This window comes from Callospermophilus lateralis, chromosome 3 (genome assembly GCF_048772815.1).
Source record: "Callospermophilus lateralis isolate mCalLat2 chromosome 3, mCalLat2.hap1, whole genome shotgun sequence".
Taxonomy (NCBI): domain Eukaryota; kingdom Metazoa; phylum Chordata; class Mammalia; order Rodentia; family Sciuridae; genus Callospermophilus; species Callospermophilus lateralis.
The window spans coordinates 133039009-133054089 of NC_135307.1; the positions used below are offsets into that span (position 1 = coordinate 133039009).

At 50.4% G+C, this 15081-nt stretch overlaps 1 protein-coding gene across 4 annotated transcripts; it reads left to right on the forward strand.

The window, feature by feature from the left end:
- Positions 1-188: 188 nt before the first annotated feature.
- Fes (FES proto-oncogene, tyrosine kinase) lies at positions 189-11515 on the forward strand. 4 transcript variants are annotated; one of them, XM_076851303.1, is made up of 19 exons: positions 189-347; positions 841-1062; positions 1201-1374; positions 3230-3326; positions 3462-3645; positions 5335-5472; positions 5546-5665; positions 5847-5969; positions 6082-6268; positions 6390-6473; positions 7480-7689; positions 8042-8164; positions 8571-8624; positions 9152-9270; positions 9579-9673; positions 9764-9887; positions 10104-10261; positions 10371-10493; positions 11158-11515. In XM_076851303.1, the coding sequence occupies exons 2-19, from the start codon at positions 850-852 to the stop codon at positions 11298-11300; spliced, it is 2469 nt and encodes an 822-aa protein (XP_076707418.1). In that variant the 5' UTR covers positions 189-347; positions 841-849; the 3' UTR covers positions 11301-11515. The 4 variants fall into 4 exon arrangements, with proteins under 4 accessions (XP_076707418.1, XP_076707417.1, XP_076707420.1 ...); XM_076851302.1 differs by having other exon boundaries at positions 189-303; XM_076851305.1 differs by lacking the exon at positions 8042-8164 and having other exon boundaries at positions 189-303.
- Positions 11516-15081: the final 3566 nt, after the last annotated feature.

Sequence of the window (15081 nt, forward strand, 5' to 3'; positions counted from 1 at the left end):
TCTGGGCCCTGGGGGGTGCCGCGCAGGCCCCTCTCCACACGGCCATTCTTTCCCGGCCTCCCCCTCCCTTCCGTTTCCGTGGCCGAGCGGCGGCCGGAGGCTACAGCCCAGTACAGAGCAGGGGGGCGGGCGGGCGTCGGGCCGCAGGCCGCTGCCGCCCGCCCCTTCCCCTCCGCGGGCCCGCCCCGGGGCCTGGGCCAACTGAAACCGCGGGAGGAGGAAGCGCGGAATCAGGAACTGGCCGGGGGTCGGCGCGGGGCTTGAGTCGGTCCACGGCCGCCCCAGGAGCAGCTACCCTCGCCGGTAACATCAGCCTCGCGGCCCAGCAGGCGACGACGCGCGCAGACGTGGGGCGGGAAGCAGGGTGGTAGTGGGCAGGGGCCGGGCAGGCGTCCTGAGAGCCTGACACCCATTTGGGTGGGGGTAGGGGCCGCGGAAGGGCCCGGCGGCCACAGTTACAGGGCTTCAGCCTGTAGGAGGCTCCTGAGGCTCCAGCCCTCCTAGGCTTGGCTCTGTGGAGGGCCTCTAACTGGTTTTTGGATGGAAGGACCTAGGAATGGCGCTACCGCCAGACTGGTTCCTGCTTCACAGTTGGAAAGGGGACCTCTGGCACTAGGGCTTGACTGGGGCATAGGAAGCAATGAAGGCCAGCCCGAGGCCAGACTACTGTCTTGTACCTATTGCTGTTTCAGCAGGGTAGGACCCCACCCACCTTCTACCTGTTTGCAGCTCCTCTGGCCCTGCAATCCTTTTGATCTTGCAGTCCCCAGCCTCTTTGTCCCCTCATTTCATCTCCAGCTGCTTTTTTGCCCCTCGTGATGGCCTATTATCTGTCCCTAGGACACCACTATGGGCTTCTCCTCAGAGCTGTGCAGCCCCCAGGGCCATGGGGCAGTGCAGCAGATGCAGGAAGCAGAGCTTCGCCTGTTGGAGGGCATGCGGAAGTGGATGGCCCAGAGGGTCAAGAGTGACCGGGAATATGCAGGACTTCTTCACCACATGTCCCTGCAGGACAGTGGAGGCCAGAGCCGGAGTAGCGGTCCTGACAGCCCTGTCAGCCAGGTGGGTTTCTGGGGTGCTAGCTACACCTGCCCATCCCCTTCCTTTCCTAAAGCTCTCTGGGATGGAGTTGGAGATTTGGCAGGCCCAAGCTTGGGAGCCATTGTCTACTCTTCCCTGCCTCCCCCATCCTGCGCGAAGTCATGGGCAGAGATCACCAGCCAGACAGAAGGTCTGAGCCGGGTGCTACGGCAGCATGCAGAAGATCTGAACTCAGGGCCCCTGAGCAAGCTGAGCCTCCTGATCAGGGAACGGCAGCAGCTGCGCAAGACCTACAGTGAGCAGTGGCAGCAACTGCAGCAGGAGCTCACCAAGGTGGGTACATGGCAGACAGTCATTTCTGTCATAGTGTGGAGCCTAAAAGGAATGATTTTAAACTAGAGCCCCTAGATTAACTGGGGAAGTGGAAGTCCCTGACCGCAGGCCTGGCCTCAGGATGGCTTGCTCCAGCCTTGCTGTAGCTCCCCACCCCCACCCCGCCCCCTCACTTGGGCTGGCCTGCAGCACAGCTGGCCTGGCCATGTGTTGTCTGTTCCTAGCCATAGTGCTGGGAATGCAAGGATGGGTGAGACATGCCACTACCTAGGTGGAGCCCAGGGTCTGTGCTCTGCCTCCTGTATGGATCCCAGAGACAGTGAGAAGAATGAGTGTCTCTCTGTTTGCTTTTAGCTTAGGACTCCTTCTCAGGGCCCCAGAGACAGGGCAGCAGAGTGGCCCCCTCACAGCTGAAATTGGCCTGCCTAGATCTTAATTCCATCAGCTCCTTAATTGTAGGCTGTATGATTGGGAGCTGCTCTTTCTCTGGGTGCTTCAGTCCAGTGTTCACTGTGACTGGAACCACACCTCTTGCGCCAGCACAGAGCCTGGCTTTGCCACAGACCCACAGCAGCCCCTTGTGGCCAACCTGGCCTCACACTCCTTCTCGGAAAATCCCCAGCCGTTTTTAAATTTTTTTTGGTGGTGGGAGGAGACTGGGGATTGAGCCACATCCCTAGACCTATTTTGTATTTTATTCAGAGACAGGGTCTCACTGAGTTGCTTAGCGCCTCACCATTCCTGAGGCTGGCTTTGAACTCATGATCCTCCTGCCTCATCTGTCCAAGCCACTGGGATTATAGGAGTGTGCCACCACCCCTGGCCATTTTTAAATTTGGGCCTCAAAACTTGGGGTCTTCCTGCTTCTGCCTCCTGAGTTGCTGGGATTAGACACTAGGGTCTGCCCTATTTTATAAAGTTTTACTGGAGCACAACCATGCCTGTTTGTTTTCATATCATCTATGGCTACTATAGAGAGAGCTACAATGACAGAATTGAATAATTGCAACAGAGACTCTATGGCTTACAGGCCTGAAATACTTCCTGGCTCTTTAAGAGAAAAGCTACTTTAGTTTATACATTTAGCTCAGTTCCAGATGGGGAAACTGAGATTCAGAGAAGATGGATGGAGCTTGCCCAAGGTGTCTCAGCGTCTAAACAGGAGAACTGGGATGAGAACTCCGCTCTCGGCTGCCATCTATTGTTCTTATTGGCCAGGAACATAATTTGCCAAGCCCCATACAAAATGACAATGATTTCTTTTAAGAAATCATTGGGAATTTCAATATGACATTGCATGGTATGTTAGTGCACATCTGTAACCCTAGCTACTCAAGAGGCTGAGGCAGGAGGAGTGAAAGTTCAAGGCCAACCTGGGCAACTGAGTGAGTCCCTGTCTCAAAATTTAAAAGGGCTGGGGATGTAGCTCAGTAGAAGTGTGCTTGTCTAGCCCTGGGTTCAATCCCCACTACCAAAAAAATTTTTTTTTTACAATATGGGAACAGGAGTGCATGCGAACCACACACAAGACCCATCTGCATATGGAGCCCTACATGACCATATGGGCTGCATATTCCTGAAGCTGAACCTATATAGTTCCAGGATAGCATTCTTAAGGTATAGAGGGACAGGCCCAGGCCACCTGCCTGCCTCCCGCAGTGGGCTGTCTTTAACTCAGCTCCTCTGACCCTAAACCTTGCAGCCAGCTTCCTCCCGTCTCCAGACCCTTCCAGGAGGATGGGCTTAGATATGCTTCCTGACTCATTGGCAGGACCTTGCCAGGGCTTTACCTCAAGAAGGAATCGCCTGTGCTTAGGGATCTTCCTCCTTATTTTGACCATCCCTCTCTCCCCAGACCCACAACCAGGACATCGAGAAGCTGAAAAGCCAATATCGAGCCCTGGCCCGGGACAGTGCCCAGGCCAGGCGTAAATACCAAGAGGCCAACAAAGGTTTGTGGCTTCCCTTGCTGGCAGGGAGGGAATCCCAAACCAGTGCTCACCTGCCTGTGGGTGTCCCAAAAATGAGGACTATTGAAGCCCCTATGCTGACACTTTTCTCCACACCTCACTCCCTCCCACCTGCAGACAAGGACCGTGACAAGGCCAAAGACAAGTATGTGCGCAGCCTTTGGAAACTCTTTGCCCATCATAACCGCTATGTGCTTGGTGTGCGGGCTGCGCAGCTGCACCACCAGCACCACCACCAGCTCATGCTGCCTAGCTTGCTGCAGTCGCTGCAGGACCTACACGAGGAGATGGTGCACATCCTGTAAGCCCGCAGTCCCACCCTATCCTTGTAACAGTCCTAAACCCACTTCTAGGCCCAGAAGCAGGGCCTAGAAAATTCAATCCTGTAAAAGCATGGACCATGTAATTGGGTGAGGATGGGTCCTTAGCCAGTGGACTTAATCCAAATTACATTATTCTAGGGCCCCTTATAGCAAGTGTACAGTTGCAGCAGCAAGAGAGCTTTAGAGGGTAGCAAAGGGCCAGTGAACCTTCTGCAAAGCAAGAGAGGAAAGAGTCCTAGGGTTTAGTTAAATTCAGTGAGCATTGTTCTACACTCTGGAATGTAGCAGAGAAAAATGTAGACAAACATCTGTCCTCAGAATCTTCCACTTTAGTTAAGGGAGGGAAGGAAGAAATAAAATAGGAAGTATGTTATGAGTGATAAGTGCTATGAAAAAAACTAAACTTAGGGAAGAGGGTTAGGAGGGCAGGGGAGGAGCTGCAATTTTAAGTAGAGTACTCTGAGAAGGCTTCTTTGAGATGGTGATGTTCTGTAATTCCAGCAACTATGAAGAAAGGCAGAAGCATCAAGTCCAGTCTGAGCAACTTAGCCAGATACTGTTTCGAAATAAAAAGTTAAAAGTTAGGGATATAGCTCATCGGTAGAGCACTCCTGGGTTCAATCCCCAGTACCACTGAAAATAAAAAGATCATGAGAAGGTGACATCCCAAGAGAGAATTAAGAGACATATGGAGTAAACCATGGGACTCTCTGGAGAAAGACTATTCCAGAAAGAGGGTCAGTGAGTGATTAGGTGCTATAGTGGGAGAGCTTTAGGGGGTAACAAAGAATCAGTGGACTTTCTGCAGAATAAGGGGAGGGGAGAATCAGACATGGACTAGAGGAGCCAGAGGTTGGAGGCTCAATGAGAGGGTCCAGCAGGCCACTGTGAGGACTGGCTCTGGGTAAACCATAGTGACATGCTCTATAAAGTTGCTGTGGCTGCTGAGTTAAGAATAGACTTTTAAGGGGTGAGACCAGAGGAGCGAGGTCAGACAGGAGTGTCTTGCATGGATCCTAGCTACAGATCTTGGCTATTAGGCCAAGGTGGTAGCGATGGAGATGAAAAAGTGGTCAGGTCCTGGGTATGTTTTGAAGGTAGAGTGGTAGGATTTCCTTATGATTGGAAGTAGAGTGTGAAATAGAGGAATCTAAGGACTGAGCTTAGAGCTTAGAGTTGCCATTAGCTTGTGTAGAGAAGGATATGGAAGGAAGAGGTTTTGGGGACTGGGAATTCATTTTTCAATGAGTATAATTGGGGTGTCTGAGAGATCAGTGTTCAATGGGACATTTTGGGTAGGTGGATGAAGACATGAGGCTGGAGCTCAGGGGTGCTGTCAGGCCTAGGAGATACAGACGTGGAGTCAGCAGCACATTGGTGGCTTATACATTTATTAGGGGCCCAGAGTCCCAATTTTAAGCTGGCTGCCAGAGTAGTTCCTAAGTACCAGACATCTGTATTCAGGATCACTTTGGATCCTTAATGCAACTGCCAGTGTGTCCATCACACACATCAGAAAGTAGAAGATCAAGGAGAGGTTAAATAATTTGCCATTAGCTGAGGTGGAGTCAGTCCCAGCACAGCCTCCAAACCCAATGCCCTAGACTGAACTGCCTGCCTCTTCTAGCCTGAGGTCTCCCTAACTGGGGGTTGCATCCCGGGGGCAGGAAGGAGATTCTACAGGAATACCTGGAGATTAGCAGTCTGGTGCAGGATGAGGTGGTCGCCATTCACCGGGAGATGGCTGCAGCTGTTGCCCGCATCCAGCCGGAGGCTGAGTACCAAGGCTTCCTACAGCAGTATGGGTAAGCCCATCCTTGCACCTGCTTGACACTAGGGATACTGGCCTGTTCACTGACAGGGTCATGTCACCCATAGGTCTGCCCCTGACATCCCACCCTGTGTCACCTTTGATGAGTCGTTGCTTGAGGAGGGTGAACAGCTGGAGCCTGGGGAGCTGCAACTGAACGAGCTAACTGTGGAGAGCGTGCAACACACGTGTGTGGTGGCTTGGCTTCTGGGCCAGGGCAGGCTTCTGACAGACCATGGGTGTCCGTGTGGCAGGGTGGGGAGGAAACTCTGCCCATACCAAGCTATGGCTAGGCAACCAGGCTTGCTTGGCTCTGTAGGGATGCTTGTGGTGAGTGTGGCTCTAACATTGCTCTTCTTGTGGATACAGACTGACCTCTGTGACAGATGACCTGGCTGTGGCCACTGAGACTGTGCTGAACCGAAAGGAGGTGGTCAGTCAGCTGCAGCATGAGCTCCAGAGTGAGGAGCAAAACACTCACCCCCGGGAGCGGTGAGTAGGCACCCCTGCAGCAGCTCCTCTGCCTGCCCTACCTGCTGCTGCTTCCAGCTGGGGACTGAGCCCATGTCTCTGTCCTACCCTCCTACCTACCCTCTGCCTGCAGGGTGCAGCTGCTAGGCAAGAAGCAGGCACTGCAGGAGGCGCTGCAGGGACTGCAGGTAGCACTGTGTGGCCAAGCCAAGCTACAGGCCCAGCAGGAGCTGCTGCAGACCAAGCTGGAGCAGCTGGGCCCTGGCGAGCCCCCAGCCGTGCTGCTCCTGCAAGATGACCGCCATTCCACCTCGTCCTCGGTGAGCTACCTGCTATTGCCCTTGCCTGCCAGCCATGCCTGCCCGCAGGGGCTGTGCTCCTCATTTTTGCCCTCCCCCTCCCCAAGCCTGGCCACCTGCTGACGTCTGTCCCTGGCCTCAGGAGCAGGAGCGAGAGGGGGGAAGGACACCTACGCTGGAGATCCTTAAGAGCCACTTCTCAGGAATCTTCCGCCCCAAGTTCTCGGTGAGTGGCAGTCAGCCTGGTTCATACCTCTGTATGTCCTAAGAGATAGGCCAGATCAGAGATCTCAGACATACTCCTCTAGGCTCCTTCCTTGATGATCTGAACCTAGGGGTGCTTACCACTGAGCCAAATCCCTGCTGTCTTTATTTTATTTTATAATATTTTTTAGTTTTAGGTGGACACAATATCTTTATTTTTATGTGGTGCTGAGGATTGAACCCGGTGTCTCATGCAGGCTAGGCAAGCACTCTACCACTGAGCCACAACCCCAGCCCTGTCTTTATTTTTTATTTTGAGACAAGTTCTCACTATGTTGTTTAGGGCCTTGCTAAATTTCTTTCTTTTTTTTTTAATATTTATTTATTTTTTTAGTTATCGGCAGACACAACATCTTTGTTGGTATGTGGTGCTAAGGATTGAACCCGGGCCACACGCATGCCAGATGAGCGCACTACCGCTTGAGCCACATCCCCAGCCCAGCCTTGCTAAATTTCTGAGAATGACTTTGAACTTGTGATCTTTCTACTTCAGCCTCCTGGGTTTTAGGCAAGCAGGCACTGCAGGAGGCGCTGCAGAGGCTGCAGGTAGCACTGTGTGGCCAAGCCAAGCTGCAGGCCCAGTAGCTTGAGGTGTCCATATCTTCCTTAGGAGTCCTGGCTGCAGATGCCCCCAAATCCTGCTACCCCTGTACTCCTTCCACCCACCACCCCGGTGTACTGCAGGGACCAGCAGCTTTGGTTAACCCAGGGCTCTACTTGCTCCAGGAGTGGGCAGGGACCTCTGTGCCCTGGAGGAAAAGGCACCAGTTTGGTTTGGGACTGCCAGTCTGGGCTTCCCATCCCAGTTCTTCCCCAGAGTGATCCAAGGGCCCACAGATGGCTCTGTGGGCCACTCCCTGTGGTTGTAAGGACTGAGAGCTTATTGGGTGGGGGAGAGATACCCTTTGACCCAGTGGCTTTCCCTGGCAAGCTGGCTGAGTGACCCCACTTGCTTCTCCCCTGCCCAGCTTCCTCCACCGCTACAGCTTGTTCCAGAGGTGCAGAAGCCCCTGCATGAGCAGCTATGGTACCATGGGGCCATCCCGCGGGCAGAGGTGGCTGAGCTGCTGACACACTCTGGGGACTTTCTGGTGCGGGAGAGCCAGGGCAAGCAGGAATATGTGCTCTCAGTACTGTGGGATGGCCAGCCCCGGCACTTCATCATCCAATCCTTGGACGTGAGTGAGGCTGGGACCTGAGCCTTCCCTTTTCCTTCCCAGTGGAATGATTTTGAGACTGATAACCTCTAGAGGGTAGAGAGTAGCTGCTATGTCTTAGATACCTCCCTAGCTGAGCTGAAAGGAACTATCAAGAGGACCCAAGTCTCTGCAATGCAATAGAGGCTTAAGCATTATCCTCCACTAAGGAGGGTAGCAGAGTTGTGTCCCACATGCTCATATCTTTTCCGTAGGCCTCTCTGCCTCTTGTCCCAGGCAGGCCCTTTCTCCCCTGCTGCTCTTCCTGCCCTCTGCCAAGACTCAGGCCCCCTCAGCAATGGAACCTGCTGACCCCAGTCACTCTGTCCCACAGAACCTGTACCGGTTAGAAGGGGATGGCTTCCCCAGCATCCCATTACTCATTGACCACCTGCTGTGCTCCCGGCAGCCTCTCACCAAGAAGAGCGGTGTTGTCCTGTATAGGCCTGTGCCCAAGGTGAGCCTGTGCCAAACCTGGCTGTGCTACTTGTGGTAAGGCTTGACCATGGGTCAGGACCCTCCAGAGTAGGAGCAGAAAGGACCTGCTGTGTCTTAGGTCTATGTGCAGAATGTGAAGGGAGCCCTTACTCCACAATTTGGCCAGATTTCTAGGTTTGGAATGTCAAGGCCACTCCCACTCCAAAGGCTGTGCAAAGATGACTGGTGCTCACTTGGTGAAGGCACCTGGCTGCTCCCTGGAGTCACCTGAGCATGATCCTGATATTCAACTGCACTAGACAGACCAACACACTAAAGCTCCAAGAAATGAAAGATAGTGTCAGTAGGAGAGCTGTTCAGTCCTTCCCAGAGCCCAGCATCCCCTCTCATCATTGATTTCTGACTTTCTAACTCCTTTTCCCCAGGACAAGTGGGTACTGAACCATGAGGACCTGGTGTTAGGCGAGCAGATTGGGCGGGTAAGTTGGGCCTCCAGTAGGAGGATGCTCTGCCAGCCCCACTCCTGGCTTTCCCTTTTTCTCCAGCCCCACTGCTTCCTAACCATTTCCATGCCCTGTCCTCCAGGAAGCAGAGTCCCACCCCCAAACTCCCCAGAAGACAGCTCTGTCACTGGCACCTCCACCCCAGCTCCTCCTCGGAGGCCTCTTGCATATGTGGAAAGATACTCTTTAATATGAACTGTAAAATATCTGCATGGAAAGGAAGTCACTTTCCTAAAAATCAAAATGTTTTTCAAACACAAAGGAAAGTGTTTTTTTATTTTCCATGTCATTTCTCTTGGAGAATGTGGCATGTCACAGGTGTCTTTTCCTGCCCATCCTCTCTCAATTCCCTAACTAGGGAGTAAACTCCTAGAGAGCTAGAGTGAGCAATTGTGAACGTGGGGGCTAAATGTAGAGGGGGCAGGAACAAGGTGGGTGTCCCCCTGAGTGGAGAAAGGACAGTGGCATAGGGAAGCCTTGGTAGGAGCCTTAGACCATTTCAGGGGAACTTCGGTGAAGTATTCAGCGGACGCCTGAGAGCTGATAATACTTTGGTGGCAGTGAAGTCTTGTCGAGAGACACTCCCCCCTGACCTCAAGGCCAAGTTTCTGCAGGAAGCAAGGTGGGTGACAAAATAAGGACAACCAGAGGTTCCATATATGAAAGTGTCCCCTGTGCATGGCCAGACATAAAATGCTTGACTTCTGTAGTGTCATTTAATCCTCTTGCCCCCTCACAGTTGGGTAGCACCCCCCATAGTGCCAAGAGGTAGAGGCTGCCAAGGCCCCACCTAAGGCCACACATCTAGGGCTGTTGGCCTCCAGAGGTCAAGCTTTTCTCTCCAGCCCTTCTCCCATCCTCCCTGGGGTTTCTGGAGGAGATGGAAGGTGGGCCTAGGCCACATGGTGCCTAAGCCGCAGTGCCCTGCAGGATCCTGAAGCAGTACAGCCACCCCAACATTGTGCGTCTCATTGGTGTCTGCACCCAGAAGCAGCCCATCTACATTGTCATGGAGCTTGTGCAGGGTGAGCAGGGTTGCTAATCTCCAGGGTGGGGAACTCAGCCTGGCAAAGTGGCTGCCCCCCCAGGAGGCTCATAGCTGCCCCCACCTCCAGGAGGAGATTTTCTGACCTTCCTGCGGACAGAGGGAGCCCGCCTGAGGGTGAAGACTCTGCTGCAGATGGTGGGGGATGCAGCTGCAGGCATGGAATACTTGGAAAGCAAGTGTTGTATCCACCGGTGAGTGGGCTACAGCCTTGATACCCCTAGTCAGGAAGAGCTATCATCCCTGAACCCCTTGGTTATCAGGCTTCAGCTCCAGAGGTGGAGTCAGCCTCTCCTGATAGACTAGCCTGGGACAAGCAGCAGCTTCTATCCATGACTTTGTTTGGAGGGCTTGGCCCAGGTAAGGCAGGAAACATTAGCTAAAGAAGACCCTGACCCTGCTTCACGCAGGGACTTGGCTGCTCGAAACTGCCTGGTGACAGAGAAGAACGTTCTGAAGATCAGTGATTTTGGGATGTCCCGAGAGGAAGCTGATGGAATCTACGCAGCTTCAGGGGGTCTCAGACAAGTCCCAGTGAAGTGGACCGCACCCGAGGCCCTTAATTATGGTATCTGGCCCTTTCCAACCCTGCTTTGCAACATTGAAGACTAAGCATGGGTGGAATCTTACTCTATGGATGTGGACAGTTCTCTCATGCTGCCTCACCTCCTCTGCAGGCCGCTACTCCTCTGAGAGTGATGTGTGGAGCTTTGGCATCTTGCTCTGGGAGACCTTTAGCCTGGGAGCCTCGCCCTATCCCAACCTCAGCAATCAGCAAACACGAGAGTTTGTGGAAACGGGTAAGGCAAGCCTGTGTGTGACAGCAACCTTAGGGCCACACCCTCTTTCCCATGCTCCACCTGGACACCTCTTCTTCCCTTAACTTCCTAACCTTCCCACTGGGGCAGAATAAGAATAATCCCGGAGCTGCCACTGAGCAGAGCACCTGTTAATACTAGGCCAAAAGTTACTTCATTTACTGCTTGTCACACATAAGGTGGAGATTAATATGTTCCTTTTGTAGATAGAAAAACAGGCTTGCAGAGATCACACAAGTAGCACATAGTGGGAACACAGGCCTCAGCTGGACATGGTGGTGCATACCTGTAATCCCAGTGACCTGGGAGGCTGAGGCAGAAGGATGGCAAGTTTGAAACCAGCCTCAGCAGCTTAGCAAAACCCTCATCACCTTAGTGAGATCCTGTCTCAAAATAACATTAAAAGGGCTGGGGATGGAGCTCAGTGATAGAATGCTTGCTTAACATGCATGAGGCCGTGGGTTCAATCCTTAATACCTTAAAAAAAAAAAAAAAAAAAAAAAAAAAAAAGGTCACATCCAACCTCTGTTTCTGTTTGTTGAACAAAAGTGGCTTTAGGGACAGTACATCTTCAGCAGCACCTGTTGCTCACAGGCTGCCCCAGGAACCCTTCCTCATGCCTAGTGTGCTGTGCCTGTCCTCACAGGGGGTCGCCTGCCCTGCCCAGAGCTGTGCCCTGATGCTGTGTTCAGGCTCATGGAGCAGTGCTGGGCCTATGAGCCTGGGCAGCGGCCCAGCTTCAGCACCATCTACCAGGAGCTGCAGAGTATTCGAAAGCGGCATCGATGAGGCTGGGACCCCCTTCTCAAGCTAGTGGCTTCTTCAGGCAAGAGTGTATCTCCTCGGCAGCTCCCATTCACACTGTTGAACAGCTCTCCATGTTCTTGCACTCCAGTCACCAGCAGCTGTGCTGTGAGAAGTATGCCGCCCTGTGTTGGCTCTGTGTCCCTGCTCTTGCCAGGGCTTCCTCTCCCAGGAAAAAATAATAAAACCACTTTTATCCATCCAGTACTCTTGGCATGTGTGGTCCACTGGGAGAGCACATCTTAGAAGGCCTGCAAGACCTCTGTAGTGGCTATGAGAAGAAAGAGGATAGTCAGAACTCATGGAGCAGAGCTGATATAATTTGGTAGCAGCTGGATGTGGGACATGGCAGAGGGTAAGAGCTGAGGGTATTATACATGCTTTGGCTAGATCCAGATGGTGGCACTGTTCCCCAAAACAGGATCTCAACAAGAGGAGCCGTGCTGCGGGGAGGACGGAGGATGTTGAGTTCAGAGATGTTTTGCTTAGGGGCCTGTGGAGATAAAAAGTATGCAGATCAGTCTGAAAGCCCAGATGGAGGTAAAGGCTGGCAACAGAGATATGAAAGTCATCAGCTTATAAATGTTAGAGAGTAACTGACACTGTGGATGTGTACAACGGTCACATATAGTTCAAGAAGAGCTGGGAAGAGAGGAAAGGTTAGGGTTCCACTTGAGGAGACTGATGTGGCTGAAGAGAAAGAAATGCCTTTTCTAAGGAGTTCATCTCAAGAGTTTCTTGGGGCTGGGGTTGTATCACAGTGGTAAAGCACTTGCCTAGCATGTGTGAGGCACTGGGTTTTGAGTCTCAGCAATACATATAAATAAATGAAATAAACGTCCATTGACAACTAAATTCTTAAAAAAAAAAAAAGAGTTTCCTGAGCAATGGGATGGCAGATTGGGGAGCCCTTACTGGGAGGGGTTCCACTGAAATCTGTAGTCATCTGAAACATTCCCAGAAGAAACAGTGAAGGTTGAGACAATGTAGGCCGGGTGTGGGGGCATGTGCCTATAATCCCTGCAACTCCAGAGGCTGAAGCAAAAGGATTGCAAGTTCCAGGCTAGCCTCAGCAACTTCATGAGACCTGTCTCAAAATAAAAAATAAAAAGGGCTGGGGATATGGCTCAGTGGTAGAGCACCCCCAAGTTCAATACTCTGTACCATAAATAATAAATAAGTAATAGGGCTGAACTAAAAAAAGAAAGAAAAGAAAATGAGAAAGATTTATAATACAAGAAAACAAGTAATATAAACCATGAAGTAAAATAGCCATCCCTCAAGGAAGTTAGGAAAATGGATAATATAAGTTTTTAAAGAGATAAAAGAGAGCCTGTAATTTGTTTAAAAAGAGGAAATTGATGGTTGGAGGTGTAGTTCAGCACTTTCCCAGAATGCATGAGGACCTGGGTTCAATCCCTAGCACCAAAAAAAAAAAAAAAAAAAGGAATCCCATCATTGTGTACAATTATAATGCACCAATAAAAATTTGTAAAAAATTTTTTAAAAAGGATGCGCTGGAATTGTAGCTCAGTGGTAGAGTGCTTTCTTAGCATGCATGAGGCACTGGGTTCGATTCTCAGCACCACATAAAAATAAACAAAGGTATTCTGTCCATCTATAACTACAAAAAATTAAAAAGAAAAGGTAGAATTTGGGGCTGAGGATGTGGCTCAAGCGGTAGCGCACTCGCCTGGCATGCGTGCGGCCTGAGTTCGATCCTCAGCACCACATATAAACAAAGATGTTGTGTCCGCCGAAAACTAAGAAATAAATAAATATTTAAAATATTCTCTCTCTCTCTCTCTCTCTCTCTCTCTCCCTCTCTCTGTCTTTAAAAAAAAATTTTAAAGGAAATTAAGTTGGAGTGTGATTAAGTGAAAATAGTAATTGAAATAATTTCTCAAATGGAAGTGGTTAAAAAAACAGAACTAAAGAACTGCTTCTGGGTAGGCTGTGGTAGGTCTCTGTGGGCTATTCCCCTTCCTCCATTGCAACAGCTGGGAAAAAGCAGATAAGATGGAAATGATCTTATTTTTAAAGAGAATGGAGAGTGGTGGAAGAAATGAAGACCAGATGACCCACAATTTCAAGGGAAAGAATGCTTCCAAGGTCAGTTAGTGATAGGCAGCCATTGTCTTCCCTAGGGTGTTCATTGATTTGAGTCATCAGTAAGAGTTGATCTTGGTCTCTCTTCCTTGTATCTGCCAGAGTTTGAACCTCTGTATGTTGGGAGTCTATAAAATCCTGAAAATCTCTGAAGAGCAGAATTTGAAAGAGCTGAGAGAAAAAAAGACAGGCCAGACTTTCCATTGAAATCTTAAGAGGGCTACCCTCAAGGGACGGAGTGATCAATGGCAACTAGTCGCTCAGAAATGTACTGAGATCCACTTTTACAAGGAGCAATAAGAGATTTGACGAAAAGTCTAATCGACTATAGAAGTATGAATCATCCAAGTGAGGGTTCTCTGCAAGATCTCCTGAATGGGAAGGAACAGAAGTTGCGTGGATACTTTAGGACTGACCCCATGTTCCAGGCCATTTTTGGCCACAATCAATGACAAAGGAGGAAAAGATAAAGAGAAAATCAGGGCTTGTTGAACTAGGTCTTTATAGTTGTCATGACATAGTTGCCTATCCGAGATGAGTTCCCATCATCTGAACAGTACTGGAGGAGGCTGCCACTATTATGCCACTGTGACCTCAGCCTGAATTCATAATGAGATCATGAGTGCCCAGATGATGAAATAGTCATCCCCATCAGACTACACATTTTAATTGACATATCAGGCTGTGGAGGGAAAATGAATCTTCTCTTACACCTTGGGGATATTTTTCAGAAAACTATTCAGCTATCAAGCAACACCTTTCCCACAATGGAAGCCTTGGGAAAGGCCCAGATAATGCACTATAGACCAAGATAGGGGAGAAACCATCTAAAAGGACACATTGATCTGGCTGTTATATCAGGTGGTCCCTGAAGAGGCAAGTGATGATTCTACCTATGAAGGAATATTCTATTTCTCACAGGGCTCTGGGAGGGTTATGGGACTTAAAGATTTGGGCTATTTACTAGACCGCTTTAACATTTCCTGTGGACTGACAGGAGGGACATCAAGCTGAGGTTTGTGCTGTTGGGACTACTGTTTGACCCACCACTTTCAGCACTATCCCTTCCCCACTGCTCAAACAGGCTAAGTTGAGGACCAGGTCCTTGGAGTGGGACTTAGATAGGGACAAATGTTCACCATCTAGACCTAGCCAAGTGGCTACTGCAAAGCAATACAGAACAGTGGGTGGAGAGAGCCTGAATGGCCAGCACAAAAGGCCCCTGACTTTGGCATCTTATGGATTATTTCATATCACAGAGCTCATTGTACAGACCGAAGTCACCTAGTATGCAGAGTACTCATGTCAATTTTTGTTTTGTTTTTGTGGTACTGGAAATTGAACCCAGAGTGTCTTTACCACAGCCCTTTTAATTTTTTATTTTGAGACAGTCTCACTAAACTGTTGAGGCTGACCTTGAACTTGCAATCCTCTTGCCTCAGACATGTGAGTCATTGGGATTACAGGCTACTAATACCTTTTTTTTTTTAAATATTTTTTTAGTTGTTAATGGACCTTTATTGTATTTATTTATTTATTTATATGTAGTGCTTGGAATTGAATCCAGGGCCTCACACATGCCCAGCAAGTGCTTTACCACTGAGCCACAATCCCAGCTCCTACTAATGCCTTTTTGATCATTCCACTGCATGTGGAA

What these genes read in the sequence shown, in the direction of transcription:
- Fes (XM_076851303.1), top strand. Translation starts at nt 850, where the DNA reads ATGGGCTTCTCCTCAGAGCTGTGCAGCCCCCAGGGCCATGGGGCAGTG. An exon ending in GGCTTCCTACAGCAGTATGG is followed by an intron (nt 5,473 to 5,545) that starts GTAAGCCCATCC and finishes TGTCACCCATAG; the next exon opens with GTCTGCCCCTGACATCCCAC. An exon ending in GCCATTCCACCTCGTCCTCG is followed by an intron (nt 6,269 to 6,389) that starts GTGAGCTACCTG and finishes CCCTGGCCTCAG; the next exon opens with GAGCAGGAGCGAGAGGGGGG.